Source organism: Anticarsia gemmatalis, chromosome 3 (assembly GCF_050436995.1).
Source record: "Anticarsia gemmatalis isolate Benzon Research Colony breed Stoneville strain chromosome 3, ilAntGemm2 primary, whole genome shotgun sequence".
Taxonomy (NCBI): Eukaryota; Metazoa; Arthropoda; class Insecta; order Lepidoptera; family Erebidae; genus Anticarsia; species Anticarsia gemmatalis.
In genome coordinates this window covers 3384388-3403853 of record NC_134747.1, presented here as the reverse complement: position 1 = coordinate 3403853, position 19466 = coordinate 3384388, and the positions used below count along the sequence as shown (strand labels likewise).

At 33.2% G+C, this 19466-nt stretch overlaps 1 protein-coding gene across 1 annotated transcript in view; it reads left to right on the top strand.

Annotated features, from left to right (window-relative positions):
- Nucleotides 1-18171, top strand: part of LOC142987216 (uncharacterized) — a 144800-nt gene extending 126629 nt beyond the window's left edge. The window contains exons 7-9 of the mRNA XM_076135836.1: nt 2574-2672; nt 10004-10088; nt 16921-18171. Coding sequence (XP_075991951.1) covers nt 2574-2672; nt 10004-10088; nt 16921-17005 — 269 coding nt within the window. The 3' untranslated portion in view covers nt 17006-18171. The remainder of the gene's footprint in view (nt 1-2573; nt 2673-10003; nt 10089-16920) is intronic.
- Nucleotides 18172-19466: the final 1295 nt, after the last annotated feature.

Sequence of the window (19466 nt, the reverse complement as noted above, 5' to 3'; positions counted from 1 at the left end):
GAAATGTAGCACATATACACTCGCTTAAACGCGCGATTCTGATGTCGCTTCCAAACGCAGATAGCTACGATAACGTCATGCAACATCGATAGACGCCTAAACGCGCGATTCTGATATCATGTCAGTTCACAGGTAATCGCATAAACGCGATGCACACCAATACATTCGCTAAAACCCACGATTCTCTCGTATCGGGTCTCAACGCAAGTATTCGCAAATACGCGATGCAGCACCGATACACCCGCTAAAACACGCAATATTGATATCGCGTCTTAATGCAAGTAATCGCCAAAACGCGATGCCATTGCTAAATCGCTGATCGGCCCTGTTAAAAGTAGCGTATCTGTTATGGCCTTACTTCAGTAATGGATTCTGTGGTCTGATCACTGTTTGTACAAGAGTAATTAAGAGTTTCCTGGTGTTTGTTTCACTTGTTTTCAAGTTAGTTTCGACTATTGTGCGATTTGGTGCAACGTTTGTTAATGAACTTTAAATTTGAATGGAATAGTGTAGTTTCCGGAATTGTTTTTCGTGAAATTCCTCATTAAGAGGTAAACTAGGGGTGTGATAGAGTTCAAAGAAATATATTTTGTATGGATCGATTTTCTTATTATTTTATTTAAGAATACTCTTAGTTTTAAAAATAGGAAACTCAATTTGTTTACCATTTAATTCTAGATAGTAGCTACCTATGTCAAATTACTACTGTGTTATCACAAAGATTATAAGACACGAATTTCAGCCACTCAACAGTTTATCTTTGCAAAATAAAGATGATAATAAGATTAAATAAATTTAATAAATACACATAAAGAACTTATTTCATCAATCCACGTAACAGTATACGAAAACCACAACAAATTCTAGAACAAAACCAACTACTAAACTAATATATCGATGTCAAAGTCCTACTTATAAAATATCGCAACCTTATTGCGCAATGTTTTATTAATAAGGTGCCTTGTACACACGACTTGCGGTTCGTTTGTTCTCAGCCTGCGTAAAGAGAGTTCTAGTAGCGTGATTTTATACGCTGAGGACATAATACGTATATATGTACTTGTATTAATTATAGTATAGTATAGGGAGATCATGGGTTCCCAACCTTTTGGGACTACCACCCCCTATTCGAGAAAAAACAAATTCAGCCATTCGCCATTGTTATATTTTTTATCATTTGTTTTCGGACTCACTAGCGCCTCTCACGAAAAGCTTCACTAAGGGGCGGTATCGCCCACTTTGGGAACGTATGGTATAGATGATCAGGTGGAAAACGTAATCTGTGACCGGACATTTAGCACAAAGTTAAAATTTGCCAGTCACATACAGCCACACACCAGAAAATAAACCATGGATTCGCCATCGACGATACGTTGATGAGAACGTACATGTATGAATGAATTATAACGTATGTTGCGAAGTCTAATAATATGAGGTTACTAACTTACTAGCGGCGAAACTAAGCAAGTATGAACTTCCTTTTACGAAAAAGAAATCGTATTAATTTAAAAATATATTCCTACATGCTTTCATGTTATACCTCGTGACATTTTCAGTCCAAGTCATGAAACAAAGGCACCGATAACAGTACTCATAGTTATTACTGTTATATAACATTTACTTTACTCAGACGCGTGTATAAGGAAAATAGAGCTAATTAGTTCAATAAATAAGGAAATAAACTACTGGTAGTAAATGTTAGGATTGCTAACTTATATGAAGCTGCATTTAAAGAGTAAGTTTGTAGATATTTTATAATTTCTTGAAAGTATTTTACTTCTAAAAGATTTTTACCAATTTCATGAACGTCTAGTTCATTACTAATAACTCGTACATTATTTCTTTCTACAACTACAAATTCAAACCAAAAGCATTTACTTTTTAAAATCTCCTTTCCCTTATTAAGGTGTGTTGAAATCTAAATCGTAAATCAGACAAAACTGCGTCTTATTAATTGAATACATAATATATTTAGATGTAGAAGTTTACTTATTTAATCGTTTTATGGTAGTATTTTCTTCAGCAAAATTTACATAAACAATAGTTCTCTATGATTAAGAATTCTATGCTCTATGGTATGGGCAATGGCATTATATTCTGTCAAAAGGAAATAAATATTTATTTACAAAATGAATGGTCCTGAAATAGATATTGATTATGATAAAGAAATACGTGCGTTTAGTATATTACATAGACATTTCAACAGCCATGTATTTATACCACAGCCACAAAGTGCAGCAAGACCCCAAACAACTATGTGCATCACACCAATAATATTAGTTGTATTTGAAAATCAGATCCTATGGATCTGTTGGCACTAGAAGTGGAGTGATGTGGATATCCTCAGTTAATCAGTTTCTTTTACGATGTCTTTATGATTAGAATATTTTAAATTTCGTATCGCTTCCTATCCTTTATGGCTATAAGCTCGCCCACTATTACATGGGACTTATTGTTAATGGGGAAACTCAGGCGTATTACACTTCTGAACATATTTTCGGCTATTAATGGCGTGGTATTATGTATGAACTATTCTATAAAGTTAATATATAATGTTGTTTTTTTGTCCACAGAGGAGACGGTTGACTCGACCGTCTCATCCAATTCAACCCGGCAAGGTAGTGGGATCGATTTAAAAATTCCGCCTCACGACGAACCCAACATGATTGTTGGTAAGTAGCTGTTTTTTTTATTTTTTTTTATCTATTCTATTTTTGTGTCCCACTGCTGAGTAAAGGCCTCTCCCCTAGACTTCCAGTCCCCTCGGTCGCTTGCTGCTTCAGGTAGCTGTTATAATACTTGACATGGTAGACCAAGTGCTGCAATAAAAATACTTCACGATACTGTACACGAACGAATTAAGATTGCCTTAATTTCTTTAAGAATTTTGATTTGGGACGGATATGTCAGTGTAACGGAATCTTACTCCCATGATTAGATATTATTTTGAGAAAGGAAAAAACTAACTGTTCATCATTCTGATAGCAATACGTCGAACTTTATTCACCCTTAAATAATATAACTATCATACTTACCCACTCCTTCAATAAATAGAACAAAGAACTCTTTTTCTTCAAAATACGTTCCTTCAACATCTTACATTTGTTCAAATGTTTAATCCATTTTAACTACCAACTTTCAACTATACGTCTCCGACTGTGCCATGTGCTCAAGAACTTGAAAACTAATTTACACCTTAATCGGCTTTACTGAGCAAAGGATCTTCTTTTCAACTCGCTCTGGCTTCGTACTTAGTTCTACAATCAAGCCGTGGTATTAAAGTCAGCTTAGTGTCTAGAAAACTGGTTTTATAGTTCGTTTTGTGAAGAAGTAGTGGTGAAATCGATCAAGTGAATTGGCAATACAAATGTATTGTCGAAACTAACACACTTCTCTGGCCTGTGTAGGTACTGCAGTATTGTATGTATTTTCAGGAGTGTAATTATTGCAGATAATTCAGGTGACGTCAGATAGAGAGATATTCGTATCGATGGAACATATTTCGTCGCAGCTAAAATGCGTATTACGTGGGAGTCAAAACTGCAATAGGTTCTTATAAATTCAAATTATGATATAAAATTTAAGCTAAAAATATTAGCAGGAAGATCACAGAAGCAAAAAGTCATCGTATCTATTTTTAACAAACCAAAACAAAAACAAAAAATCCTGATTAACTTTGCAAATTCAACTTTCTTGAAAGGATACTGATGACAAACAATTTTTAAACTTCCAAATAAGATTCGTTTCACAATAATTTAATAAGGAACTTTCACAACCCCAATTATTTGTTTCTTGATAAAACAAAATTGTTTCTTGTATTGTACGGTAACGAAGTTTCGATTTAAACAGACGTAGACTCAACAATATCTTCAAATACATTTATCTACCAGTGACAATGGTCGTATTTATGCAAATTGGAGATCTTACGCAAAATGTAGGGAAACTTAATAATTGTATCTCATTGGAACTTTGTGAAACTTAACAATTGGCTGAGACGCGCCTATCTGTGAATAACTGTCGTTTTATATCTCTGTGTAAAGGGATTGTGGATTGGCGTTTATTAAGATTTTGTGATGCTAATTCGTGGATAAAGCTGTTGTTAACCGTTGAAAATTGTTTTATGAATTTGATTTTACTGAGTTGCGTTTTGTAGGATAAATAAGAATAATAGTTCGACGGTTTTACTATATACAAGATATATTTATGGAGATTAGTGGGTGACTTACACTGTACTGCATTACGAGAGAATCTTAAGAAAATGGGTACAATTTCACACCAAACGCCCTTGACTCCAATAAATATGTATTTGAAATATGAACAGATATATTTACCTACTTCTAAAGTACCACTATTCATAACCTTCGAAGAAAAATTATACCTATAATCATTCATAAGCAACACAAAAGTGTAATCACTAATAATCGAAAGTCAAACATCAAAAATCTCCAACATCTATAATTAAAAACCTTAAATTGACTTTACTTACATCAAAAACACCCACATTTCGTTAATTTCCGTGAATAGCCAGTAGTTAGTAGAAATAACAGCACAGAACGGTGGTGTAGCGAAGTTTGTTGTATACCCCTCCAATCAAGTGTAGCCGCCAGCTATTCCACATTCAGAGTACAGCTTCATTACCAAAGATAACTTGGCTTATTCCTGAGAATTTTGGCCAAGAATCTTCTTATTGTTAGAGAATTATAATAGTTTATTATGTTGTACAAAATATTCGAGTGTTTATATTGAAAATACTAAATAATAACTATTTTTGTACATGAAAACTGTGTTTTTCGAAGGTCTTCTTTTCTTTTTCTTAAATTATCCCATTATTTTCCCACTGTTGGGCAAGGGTCTCTCATTATGGAGGTTTTATTTTGGTCCATCATGCTAGACAAGTGCAGGTTGGGGACTTTGTATTACGCTAGAAAATCTAGCCTTCCCCTAAAAATCTGTTGAATTTTCTTCTAAAAATCATAGATATGTTATATTGGATTTGAACCTTAGATCACTTGTGAAGAAATCAGAAGTTTATACAAAGCTCTTGTCAGCTATCCCAATCCTATGATTATGTTATTATGTCCTTTCATTCTTTACTGTAATTTGTTAATCTAATAAATGAAATTCTTGTGCAATGGCTATTATTACTCGAGTTCTACTTGTTTGATAACATCACTGTCCAAATCGGTTTGGGTGTTGAAATCGAATTAATTACTTACCCTCAGTCAGCGTTGTTTGTGTTTGTCTGTTTGTTCGGGCAATGCACATAAATTAGTAAATGAAATTTAGGTTTCAGTTTGGAAACGAAACATTAGAAGGGCCTGTAAGAGGCGTAAACTATTTCTAATATAATAGCTTTTATATTATATATTTTCTTTAAATATTTTTCAATATTATACATTTTCTTTAAATATTTTTCAATATGTTGAAGACCTAGCCTATTTTTACGTCTAGACATAAAAGTATTATTAAGATCTAGACTGAAACCTGCTAGGGGCTTTGGCAACAGCGGGAGGCATGATTAATAGGCTCTTCTGACTCCCGGTACGTTACTGGATATAAAGATTTCGCTAAAGAACATTTATTCTGAAAACGTCACAATTTTTTGTTAAACACTAGAAAAAATATAAAATTGATGGTTTCTCTAGAGATTCCTTCTTTTGTTATGTTTCTGAGTAATGTTCGGTACAATAAGGAATAATGGTAATCTTATTTTTTTATAATATTTTATATTTTTCGACTTTTGCGAATTCAGTTGAGTAAAAAAATATATGTATGTTCAGGCGCATCACTTACGCGCGTGCTGCCTGAACATATATTATCATAATTTTGGACAGGGTCCAGATTTTAATAAATCAAAGTTTTCTTTAAAATGTATGTTTAACCCAAACAAAAAAGTACTTGCAAAAATAGTTCATCCTAAATGCGTTAGGGACGCTGATGACTTTCTATGCAACATATAGCTTACTCGGTTGAAGATAATGGTAAATGATCTCCCTTTTGGTTTTTAAACCCAAAAAAATCTGCGCTTCTGATTTCTCCAAAAGTTTCCCGCAGATTGAAAATACCCTGAAATTTTCATAAACTTTTCCTTTATGTTCCCTTCAAGTAATAAAATTTCTCGTGTAAAACTACATATAATTTTATAAGTAGTTGCACCCACTTGTTGAACGTTAACTACATAAACTATCCGCGCTTTGGTGTAGAAGATAGTGGTTTTATTAGCTGCAAGCTTGCATACATCAAATAATAACGAGATAAGTTTCACCACTGAAGAATTTGTAGATGAAATATGAACAAGTTTTGCGGAGTAGTCTTCTAAGCATTATTACAACTTCCGAAAGTAGCCTAAGTCTTTTCCCTATGCAATTTACTTTTCATAGTTTAGTTATCAAGGAAATTAAGTCTATCTTTTTTATATTTTACCGATGAATTATCGTATCGTACAATATACTTCTGACATAACATGCTTTACCAATTTTTTATGTACGTTTAAATGGTATATATATAACGTTCTTACATGGCACGTTATGTTTTAAATGAGTAGGCACTTTTATACATACAGTTAAAACCAATAGAAAATACAAAATATGTTCATGAATAGTCATTAAGAAAAAATAATTTATTCAAACTTTTTTACTTCCTTTTTCCGGGTCAGAGCCCATTCGTCCCCTAAAATTCGTCCCCTAGTATGAAAGTTGTAGATTCGGCCCCTACATAGGTGCCCATTGGTCTCCTGGTAGGGGACCAATTAATATTTTAATAAAAAATATTATTTTTAAGGTACCCATTCGTCCCCTCCAATATATATACAATATAAGTTAAAGATTCGGCACCTATTCAGGTGCCTATTGGTCCCCTGAGATAAAATTAGCTATATTTTACATAAGAAACGGTTAACATAATACACTTGTGAACAGTTTATTAACGGAATTAATTTAATAAATCATAACAGATCATTGAAGAAAGAGCTATGATGAATCCTGAATCGATTGAAAATGAAGCGAGAATAAATCGCATAATTAGCCAATTTTTTGAAAATCTGATTTCACTAGGCCACTGCATGGAAAAGCTATGCATATATTATTAATTTAAAATGAAAAAACAAATATAAGATTAGTTTTGTACTAAAATAATGTTGATTTGTTTAATCTTCAATAATTATTGTGATTTTAGTAATTTTTTGTTATTGTAGTTATAGTTTGTTAGATTTAAGTTATTATGATTTTGCATGTAGTTGGTAAATATACAAAAAATACGGTGATTTTAGCCAATTTTTATGTAGGTTACTTACTACTAGTTACAATTTATTAGATTTAAGTTACACATATACATGTACTTATATAAGAAGAATGAATAAAAATAAATATTCTTCAGGTGACGAATGGGCCCCTCAAAAGTTCCAGGGGACGAGTGGGCACAGGGTGCGAATCTTAGGGGACGAATGGGCTCTGACCCCTTTTTCCGTTCTTATGCTGATCAAATCGCCGCAAATTTGTATATCTTAGTATAAAAACTTAGCAGATTCTAATGTACCTTAACTATCTGTATCATAACACTACTATGTTTGTATCACCAGTACAACACAGTTTCCAACAAAACAAGTAATATCAAACTAAAACTAAGCTGTAACAAGAAGTGTGAAACTCGTGGTAGCAGTAAAAACAAGGCTAGACCGCACTCCACTGCAGTTGTAGTGGTGTAGTACAAATTATCTCGCCGAGATTGTCTCGAGGCTGCAGTGAAACATGTAGTAATTACCGTGCTAGGATTACTTCTTAATGAAGTGCACGTAATCTGTTGGTTAAATATGGAGTTTGAAATACATACGGACCTCTTACTCTGCTGTAAAAGGTTATGCGATTAATATATTAAATTTACGGTAACGCAATTCTATACAGTCGGTACTGTTGATTATCGAAAGTTTGACATTTAAAATGTACTGCCAAAATAGTTCCTACGGAGCCCGCTACAGGCGCTGATCAGATTTTGTGCTACATTTATCGATAGCTATTCGGTTGTCGGTAGTTGTTCGTTAATAAACGATTCGTTTCTATTAACGGAAGTTTATGTTAAACTCACAGGGAGGATTTAAACCTTATTTCTACCAACCATTCATATAGCTAGTGACTTATCTTGTTGAAGACGTGAATCCATATCTTCTCAGATAGTTACCTATATAAATCTGTATCAAACAAAAATGAGTACATTTACTATGTCGACACGAAAATTGGACGCTGTCGGCAAAGTGTAAAGTTTGAGAGAATTCCGGACACCGGTCCGTTACTGCAGTACATAGCTCGTCCCGGCTGATATTGATAAGTTGACCTATTGAAACTTTCCTGGAATCAAACTCCGAACTTCAGAGAGGTTAACCATGTTCCCTCAATAGATTAATGATTCAACTTTAACTTGAAAATCTATCAGAAAATAAACAATTGTCGGCCTTCCGCACTGTGTTAGTTTGTGTGATATATTGAGTTAAAGTTTGAAACTTTATGAACTCGATTTAGAGTTTTTGAAATGATTAAAGTTTCTGACGTTACCATCAGTCTATAAATGAAGGGAGTTCCTATATTCAAACTTAAAACAAGTAATCGAAAAGTCTGTTTTTTTCATCTTCTGATACCGTACCTACATACTGTTAATAGTAAAATTACTATAGCAATAATTAATCAATGAGCATTAAACTAGCTAATCTTCGATACCAATCAAATTGATGCGCTTTGATCGGACATGGTCTAATCACGTGAATATCCGTACGTAATTAATTAAAGCTTAGTTTTAATATAATTAAAATACCAATATTATTAGTAAATTTCTTCAAAATAAATAACCATTTAAGGCAAAATCAATTATTCCATTCCATAAGACAAGATACACTAGTATATAACAATATGGACGTGAATGAGGCAAGGGAAGTTTATAAGGATCATTCATACCAAGCGTTGTTCTTTGGTCTCTACCTACCCCTATGGGAAAAAGGCGTGATTTTAAATATATGTGAATTCTATTATGTATCGAATTTATTAGCAAATTTAGCGCACTGGCTGTGTTAAATTGTAAACGAGTTGACGCGAGGGAATTTGATAAAAATATCGTAAATTTTCATTTTGACGAGATGTGAAGTGAATGTAAAAGGAAAATGTGGACGCCTAATGGTTTGTCTATCGATTTGTATTCTTGTTCTTTGATGTCTGTTGTATTTTAATCCCGTTCTCCTTTATTTTAGAAAGGAAGGGATGTTAAAGAATTTTAATAACGTGTTAGATGCTGACTTTTCCTGTTTTGGGAGTTTTATGATCTTACGCTCGTTTAAATTTAGTCTGCTACAAGCTATTTATTTCCGTGATACTATTTAATATTTAGAGTCTCTTAAAGAAATGATAAGAAAGTTGTGTTTTGGATCTCTACACAAAAGATTTTATCAAATTTTGTTCTACACTTAATACAGTTGTTTTGGGAATATGGATCGTTGATATTATAAAAATACAGACTTTGATAAAATGATTGTGAACTTAAAACTTATATTAGTAAAGTACTTAAAAATTATATTAGTATCGTATTAGGTCCAAGTGGTCTTTACGCGATATAACCAGCCAGTTTAATACACCTAATTAACTGCCCCTAAAACCAACGACATAAATATTTGTGTATTTTTTCCATCATCAACCGTTTATTGAATAATCTCCCATCACCAAACTTCGAACGTATCACTTTATTCCATCATCAAACTAATCTCTCCATCCAATGTTTGCCTGGAAAAGATTGCCACTGTGCGATAAGGCCGCCATTTGTACTACCATTCTAATTTTATTTTGTTTTTATTTTTATCCAAGTCTGTTCTTTTTCTTGTATCTTGTTTATTTTATTTATTTATTCAGTACAAAAAAGACTATTTTCATTTCATTTCAAACTTTAAGCGTATCTCTTTGTCCCATCATCAAACTTTAAATGTATCACTTTATTCCATCATCAAATATTAAATGTATCATTTTGTCCACAGACATCGTGATCCCGTCGCTGCTAATAGCGGCGCTTTTCATCGGGAACGCGTTCATCGTACTCATCATATACAAGTATCGGAAACGGTAAGTGTCTACTGTGACTTTTTATCACATCTTTCAAAATGTATTTAAAATATAGGTCAAGAATTCTTATCGCATTTACCACTTTTAATTCCTTTTTGATGTATTCATGATCTTTGTTGATTTTGTTGTCTCAATAGGTATTTAAATGTCTGAAACAAAATTAAAAACATGAATAGATTGGTAAAAAAATATGTCTTAGTTTTATAAGTCATATAAATACAATATTTGGTGATAAAAATTCCTTTAACTTATTGCAGACAATCTATTTCCTATACATTGTGTTTAAGTTTTCTGACCATAGAAGTTCGGCTTTAATAAATTGACCATGAATAAGTTTTCATAGTCTTTTCTAGTTAACGATTAGTTTGGAGGTAATGTCTTATAGTAGTGGTGTAATTGTACTTTAGGTCATTATTTTAAACCTACTGTCATAATACGAGTATTCATAATAATATTACATTAGTTCTAGACAGACAAAAATAGCAGAGGACATCGGGTGTATGTAGATAATTAGTTGTACAATTATGTTAACAGCAGGTATCTGGGTTAATTTGTACAGTAATTGTTATAGTCACGGATTTTTTTAACTAATTACCATAATTGGTCGAGTCTCTTTTTGGGCGTAGGTGGGAGAAAAATACTTAAATTCACAGACGTATTTTATGTCTCAATCGCTGTTAAATTATTGGGTGTTGGGCGTGACCAACAAACAGAAAATAAGAAAAGTTAATTCGTCAATATTTGTTTCTTAAATCTCATATTATTAATTATATTTAAAAAAATATAGCCATAAAACATACATTTTCGAAAATTTTAAGCAGGTGACGTACATTTTGTTGTATTGATTGTACTTATGATTTTGAAACTTATATGCCTACTTAAATAATCTCTATTTACATCTCAAAAATGGTCGCTATAAATTCAAAATATTTCTGGCCGTACACGGTACACGGTAATTTCAACTATCACTTACTCTAATTGAACCCTAGACCACGCAGTAAACAAGCCCGTCCTATTACCGTGATGCAGCGCTGTCACACACAGCCGGCAGTTAGCGTGCACGACACGGGAAGTGAACCCATTAGCGCTGATTTGTTAAACGTTGAGCTGCGACATGACAGTGGTTTGTTGTTTGTTTTGTTAGAGAAAAGTAGATAACGCAACTAAAAAACGGATGTAACATGATGTTTAAACTGCAACCCTTAAAAAGTCAGTTTTGTAAAATGTGTATGTTGGTAAGATATTTTCGTTTCAAGTGCTTTGTGAGTTAGCAAAAATAAAAAAGATTTAGCGATAACTTTAAATGTATAAACTAGCCTGGGTTTTGTAACTGCATCCATGTTCAATTTTATCATAATTGGTTTAGCAGTTAAGCTATGAAAGCTCAACAGACAGACAGACAAACATAAGCATTTATAATAATAGAAGTATAGAAAAGAGTTACGTTGCTAATACCACGAAAGCTTTTCTCTCAATTTACTTACAGCCAAGAACGAATTCAGGATCATTTCTTTGCCAATGAAGAAGAGAAAAAAATAGAGGAATCACCGACAGCCTCTGGTTCTTCTGATTGTACAACTCCACCACCTGTGTTAGTTCTTTACTTTGTTGGATTTTTTATAAATTATTTTTGTTCAATAACTACAAATTAGGATTAATTTGTGGACCCGCGTGATGGTCTGTTTTCAAACTATCTAGGAACTAATTGCAATTCCTATATGCACTTCTAAATAACGGGATAGGAGAATTATAAATAGTAAAAAGAAGTAAGGTGGGTAACCCAAGTAAGGTCCTGTAAGTCCTATTTCCTATTACACTGGCGGCTATTCGAAACCAAGAAGCGGGAAATTTAAAAAATAGGCCTTTTAGGAAATTTAAGAACTAGGAAAAAGGCTTTATTTGACTTACCCAGCTTACATGACAAAACTTAGTTCGAGCTTTATTCTAAGCCAGAATAAAAAAGGGTAAATTTATATATAATATGTACGTCTGAACGAAGTCCGTACCTCGAAGAGTATGTAAACCTCGCTGTGCTCTTGGCACCTATAAACAATCTGCGCAGTTGGCTGGTTTCAAAGTACTTGTAACTGACCGATGCAGCCGCACCGATGTGACCAAATATGAAATATATTACCTTGCACCATGTGGCTCAGCTATGATCTTGTAAGGACCTTAGTGCCCAAGTTAACAATATAGAAGAAGAGAAAGGGAGAGAGAGAGTGTTTTATTTCCAATAGACGTATTGAAAGAAACGATTTTTACCTTCAAGTAGATGTTACAAGATTATGGAGACTAATACCTTTTTTCTGAACAGAATTGATGACTCTAAGAAAAAAGTAGAGGAAAAGAAATCGGCTGAAGAATAATGTGCGTAAAGTTAAGTTTTTGATATCATTGTATTGAGTATTTTGAAGATTGTAGACAAGCGAGCTATTCATTCATGTAAGATACATATAAATTGTACCACATTAGAATCAAGTATATACGTATTTTTTAATATAAAAAATCATACGAATTGCATTGCTAGGTAGCCATTTACGTGCTGTAATTACATGATCTTCAGTCAGTCGTCTTTTTATGTTGTCTCATTGGGCTAAAGTCACCGCAAGTCATTCAAGTAACTGCAATCTCTGCTAATATGCTATCAGACGCTTAAACTGCCCATTGTATCTTTTGTATAAGTGGATTTTAAAACTTTCATCCAAACAACAATAAATTATAATTTTGCAATAACAATAATGAAGTTAACGTCGTGATAAAACCTTGAACGCCGTTTACCTTTTAAAATTGTTCTAACGCATTTCTTGAGAGCAAAGTCCCTAACCCGTACTTGGCCAGTGTGGTGGACTTAAGGCTTAATTCCTCAATCTTTCGGGAGGAGGTCTTTGCCGACCGTAATGAGTTAAAAAAGACTAAATCAGGGATCCAACGATAGCCATGACATTTGGTGTTTATAATGTTGGTACGGATGTATAAAGTTCGGCCTTGAATAAATGAAGTCGAGTGTCAAAAACCTCTGACCGTTATCTCAAAAAATTAAGCAGAACCATCATCTATCTTTCTAAACAACATTTTTACGAGTCATTAAGTAAAGTACAGAAATTACTCGGTCAGCAGTTTTGAGTGAACTTGTTCATAAATATTAAGTAGATGAGTAACGTTCACGGTAATGTACAGTGATATGTTAGGCCTTAGTCTAGGTTTTGTGACGTTCATTAGGACTTTTAGGTAATCTAGGTAGGCTTAGCCTTTTCAAGTCGAAGTTCATTTACAGCGGTATGTCATGGTATGTTTTTTGTAATTGCTATTTTTCCCCAATCTTAGAACATGTATACACATTTAATTATTTATGGGTTACGGCTCGCCATCGTAAAATTATTGAGATGCCTATGACTGCTTGAAATAAGATTCCAATGGCAGTGTTATTTCTTAGCTTACACAATATATTTAGATTGAAATACTTCATGATTCGGCGCAGGTGATTAACGTATTTCATTTTATAATAACGCGAAAACTTAAAGGTTATATAAACACATTTAAATAATTTAACTTAAGTAAGTTTTCTTCCTGATTCCTAGTTCCTAGCCATATTAATAGTGTCTTAAACCTTTTAGGACCCAAAATTAGCCACTAATTTAACAGAAACAGTTCCGTAACCAAGCCAAACTGCTGTTCCAACAAATACTTTGTATTCCTCTAAGCCACGTGTAGACATCGTTAAGGAAAAGTAATATTATCTTTCCTTATCTTTTCCTGTGCGGGATATAATAAAAGTCTTTGTTATTTATATGGGAGGTCCTGAGGCTACGATTTCTAACCAGTATTATAGAGTTTAGTAGGTCAATATATCCTTTATTGTTGACGTATATAATGGACAATGTTTTGACTGAATTAGCAATAAATATAGGTTACTAGCTTAAAGCTTTTCGCCCGGAATTTTACCCCTTTCGGGGGGAATTTCCAAAAATCCTCTCATAACACTTCCTAAATAATCTTCATACCAACTTTCTACGGTTAGTATCTTCGGCTGTATGTTGTTCATCAGTCAGCCAGTCACTCAGTAACGGAAGAGTTTTATAGATTTAAGTTAAAAGAAGCAAGCTTCAATTTGCACTTGGCTGGTGTGATAAATTCAAGATACTTATTTTTCATTCCGAGAGTAGTCTTTTCTGAAGAGTTTGTTTGTTTGATTGTTTGTTTGTTTGTTTGTTTGTTTGAACGCGCTAATCTCAGGAACTACTGAAAAATTATTTCAATGTTAGATAGCCCATTTATCGAGGAAGGCTATAGGCTATATATTATCACGGAATCAATAGGAGCAGAGTACCAGTAGAAAATGTTACAAAAACGGGGAAAATTTGGACCGATTCTCTTATGTGACGCAAGCGAAGTTGCGCGGGTCAGCTAGTGGATTATATTTTTAACTGTATTAATAGTTTATTTTACATGATATGGAATTCTTTAAAGTGGCTTTGGCGTTAATTTTATTTGTTTTTGGTATTGGTTAATGATGTCACGCGTTTTCGAATCTCTCTCGGGAGTATCTTTTAAACGATCTTGATTACGTTAATGACCTTTCGTCAATCATGACTTGATGAATGAGTATTCGATATTATAACAATATACCTTTAGTTTTTGCCCGACTTCACCGGAACCAGTCCCGTTTAACAAACGTCCAAACTATTTAACATTCACACAGTACTGCCTAGGACTTCCTGTAACTAAAACACGCAAATCACGGACACACTTCCACTCATTGTAGTACTTGGGTATGTATAGGTCAGAAGTTAGCAATATTATAACTTAAAAGCTATTATTATAAAGTTAAATGTATGTTGACGCTATGGAATTCCAAATATAGTTGTTAGGCCTGACTTACCTACAGAAATCAAAATCGTGATTTATGGCCTTAGTAGAGAATTTTCAAGTGACTGCAGCTGATTATACATAGACACTATACCACGTGTAAAATAGATTGTGTGCGAATAGCATTTAAGACCACACGTTCCTTACTTGTTGCTCTAAATGAAGTATCCCTCTATCAGCCATTTTTTTTGCACCAACAATTTCATGTGATGAAGCCAAACATTTGGATATGGGTTACGGTCTGATATCATGACATTAAGGATAAGTCTATGGCTGCTTGAAGAAAGTAAAAAATTACGCTCCCGTAGTGTAATTTAAAGCGAATGATAATGTTTCAGAGCTGCTGAAAAACTATAGTTGCCTAAAAAGTTGGTGTTAAAGAGGTTAACTTAAAAGAGCGCTAGAGTGACTATAAAAGCAGTTTTTACTTTATGACGAAATGTTTTTTTAAACAAAACTCAAATACAAAGGAAAACTAAAACAATCACAAAATACTTTCTACTTTCCTTATTTTCTCTTAAATTCCGAGAACAAAAGGTTTTTTATTTTATTTAAGACTTATTTAACCCTAAAAAGTTGGAAACAAGTATCTTAGCTTGAGTGAAGTCTATTCAAAAAGTTCTTTTAGCGATCCCATCTTATAAGGGTATCTTAGATATGTTTTAACCCTTCTGAAAGACTCTTGTTCAAAGATAACGCATTTACATTTCATTAAGGCATTAATTAGTTAATGAATTGAATGTTTTGCTCAACATTTTGTTGGACATAATCACTAATGTTTTCTGAAAATGTGGAGGCGTTATCTTGCATGAGAAGTGATTACGCTTAATCACATTTTATACAAATGGATATACTTCTGACTGCGATTTTGATCTTAATATCTATTAACCCAAGTAGTAAACGGGTTTTAAAAACGATGAAAATTAAATTAAATTAACTTTATTAATTAAATTAACGATGAAAGTTATGATACCTTTTTTACCTTACCTTTCGAACAAATTATATTTATTGAACGAAGCTATATAGCTCAAAACCTAGACTTTGCAAAAAGTGTAGGTACCTATACATTTTTAATAAGGTTTTGACGCCATTTTTGCAGTACTAAATTAATTAAATGTGCCATAAGTAACACGATCATTCAAGCCTTTTCTGTTGTTAGACCATATGCCTAAAATTCCCATTCAAAATGCTTTACATTTTACGCTTCAATATTTCCAAACATAACTTTTGAAGCATAGTCTACATAGTTCACATTCAATGCACATTATTTATTTTTGTGTTGGAAATAAAATTCTCTACTCAAAAAGGGCTGAAAATACATCAGATTTTCCGATAGGAATTTCCCATTACAAACGAAATGGCAGTCAAAGGCGTGTATACAAGGCTTTATATTAATTAAATGTGTTTTAAAAGCATTTTAAAACACATTTAATTAATATTTGGTTTTCGATGTGAACGAACGAATATGATATTTGCATAAAGTTTTTAAGTGTTTTTTACGTGATTGCTTGTCGACTAGTGTTCGACTATTGGGTTTTGATTTTCTTTTACGAAATGGATGTGATATTAATTTTAAATTTGATTCAGTCGAGTTGGTTACGAATGATACTAAACTTTATTATTCACAGTGGGGTTTGATGCGATTATATGCGTTACTAATAAGTCATTTTATGGTTTATTAAACAAATAAACTATTTTTTTTGTCAAGTGAAGACTGAAGAGTTTTTGCTTTTTCGTGCTGTTCATTTTGCGTTTAAAGTAGTCAAATATGCCTCAAAATCAATTTTCACATGATCAGACTGGATTAGATAGTTTTTAGAAAGCTTTATTAATAAATTCGGCTCGAAACTCTCTTACTACCAGAAATAAACTCTTGTTCTTCTACCGACGTCACATTGTATATTATTGTCCTGCTAGACAGTAATTGTCTCTATCATATGCTAAATTTTTATGCCCTTGTCCACAGAAAAACCGATGACATTGATGACGAGTTCAACACCATTCCACTGAGCGTTAACGGCAACGTGCATAGTGCAGGCAACGCTGTTTAGTCAAGTAACAACACAAGGACGGTTGCACGCCGACGACTAAACGCAACGATTTGTCGCAACACTTCTTCAACAATATTTAGATGCTGCTCGGACATGTTTTCAATTTATGTGAGCGGGTGATGTTACTGGCTTGTGTTTGGTGTGGAATATTGTCATTTGGTATCAACATTTAAAGTTCGAACGAAATTAAAACGTCATGCTTCTATCCTTTTCTAGTACTTGACGTTGAAAGGAAAGGGTAGAGAAAAATTTTCTTCTTCACAATCGACGTTTTACAACACGTAAGATAATGTTTCATACCAAATACAAGTCAATCTGAGTGGCAATGTTTATGTAAGTAGTTGTATTGTACTTTACTTTGCAGTTTAGAAGTCTAATGATGTATAAATAGAAATGTTGAATGAAATCTAAAATTTCCATCTTTTTCTTTTCAAATATTAATTTATACCACATTATTTATTTGTAAACGCACTTGTAAAGTGAATTAACAAGCCATTATTGTAAATATATGGCTCGAGATTAATCGTAAGACTAAGATTATCTTTTGAATTTCATTTAACATGATAAGATTAGACATCAATACCAAAGCGATAAGCTAAGAATAATGTACGTACATATTTATTAAGTAGTTACTCGACGAGATTATAATTACTTTTAGATGTTGTGAATTCTTAAACTTTGTATGAAAGTTGAAAAAGCCATCTCACGCTAATCCCGCAGTGTCACTTAGTCAATTGTCGTCCGCGTGCAACGTCCTTAATTGATTTGAACTTTGAAGAATGCGGGCTGCGGGCGAGCTGTCGACGCGACATCCGCGTCGCCGGCTTGCCGACCGCCTAACTTAAGTTACCCTATTTATTTGTTAGACATCAAATAGATCGCGATAATAGTCCAAGTTTAATCTTCCTTAGGACCCTTTTAGGTATTAAGTAAGGACTGATATTGTTATAAATATTCTATTAGATTTTTTTTTAATTTCGATCGCACACTTCACTGCCTAAGTTGTCACTTACGTCAATTACGTACCTACTGTTATGGCTTTATCGCTGTAGGCTAGTCTATGCTCATAGGTACCTTGTGATTTAATTTCTTCAGTAATTGTTGATGTTTTTGTATTCGGCGGAGTATGTATAAATTCTGTATTGAATAAAAAGCACTTTATCTTTTTTGTGTGTTTCATTTTGTTGTAATTGGTATTCGAATGGATATTTCGATATTCATGAATACAGATTGAGTTGTCACTTACGGAATGATAATAAATTCATGTTGCGGAGGAGAATCTTTCGGGCAAGTTGTTAAAATTTTCATAATTCAAGTATCATAATTGAGTTATCCCGTAAACGGGGCATAACCTCGTGTAATAATTAACCTTAATTGCTACGATGATTTTCGTAAGGGCTTTAAAAAGTTCAGTGAAAATAAACTTAAAATGTGCCAAATAATTGTGACCTATTTTTATTGAAAGGAATAACTTTCTTATAGGTCAGTGTGCTTCAAGAATCTTTCTTTTGTATTTTTACCTGTCAGTTTATTAAGTGTGAAAATTGATTTGATTTACAAAATGCGCAAACATTTTTAATTTGTGCCGCCCCTGGCTATCGAGTGTAATCGACTCCCAGGTGGAATAAATTAGGGCTGACTCGTAACATTTTTACGCCCTTTTAATTGATTCAAATTATGATTTTTTATGGTAATTATTATTGATTATATATAACATGACTTCATTATGAACGAAATGGTTTCATTTATTTTATAGACTTGTATAGGTAGGTACCTTTAGGAGATCAAAAATATTAAAGGACAACTCATACATAAAACCCACTAATAACTAATAGCTTTCGATATTTGGGAACTCTTAAAAATAGTGTAGGTAGTTCTTTAGAAATACAAAGAGTTTCCTTACCGTTAGTACATGGACTTGCATCTCGTGCCAAGAGTGCATTCCGTGGGAACCACAACAGATGCATGTGTTCACCACGCGGTCTCGAAGCATGCGTGCGGATGTTGAAGACATGCGGGAATCTAGTGACGTCAGCTATTCGTCGTAAGTATTCAACTGAAACAAAAAGACATTCATTATTACGATTAGCTGCAAACACTTATTTCCCTCAAACTAAGGTTATTTTTTGACCTGTGTCTAACTATTTCCATGCTAGTTTTAATTTTACTCGGGTCAGCTGTTTGAATATTAACAGACTAAAAACAAAACGGAGATTTACATAATTTTTAAAACAGATAGTGGTACACATCAGTAAAAAGAAGCTATAATTGAAACTTATAAGTCTCTGTAAAAAAATAATAAGACTTAATTCAGAAGTCCAGTATCGAAAATCAATTTACTCTTTATAGTAAATAAGGTAAATGGACCTACAGTCATTAATTACCCCCGCGACATATTGATTAAAATATTCTCCCTCGGACAACCCTACAATGGATTATATCAGAAATTGAATATAGGTGA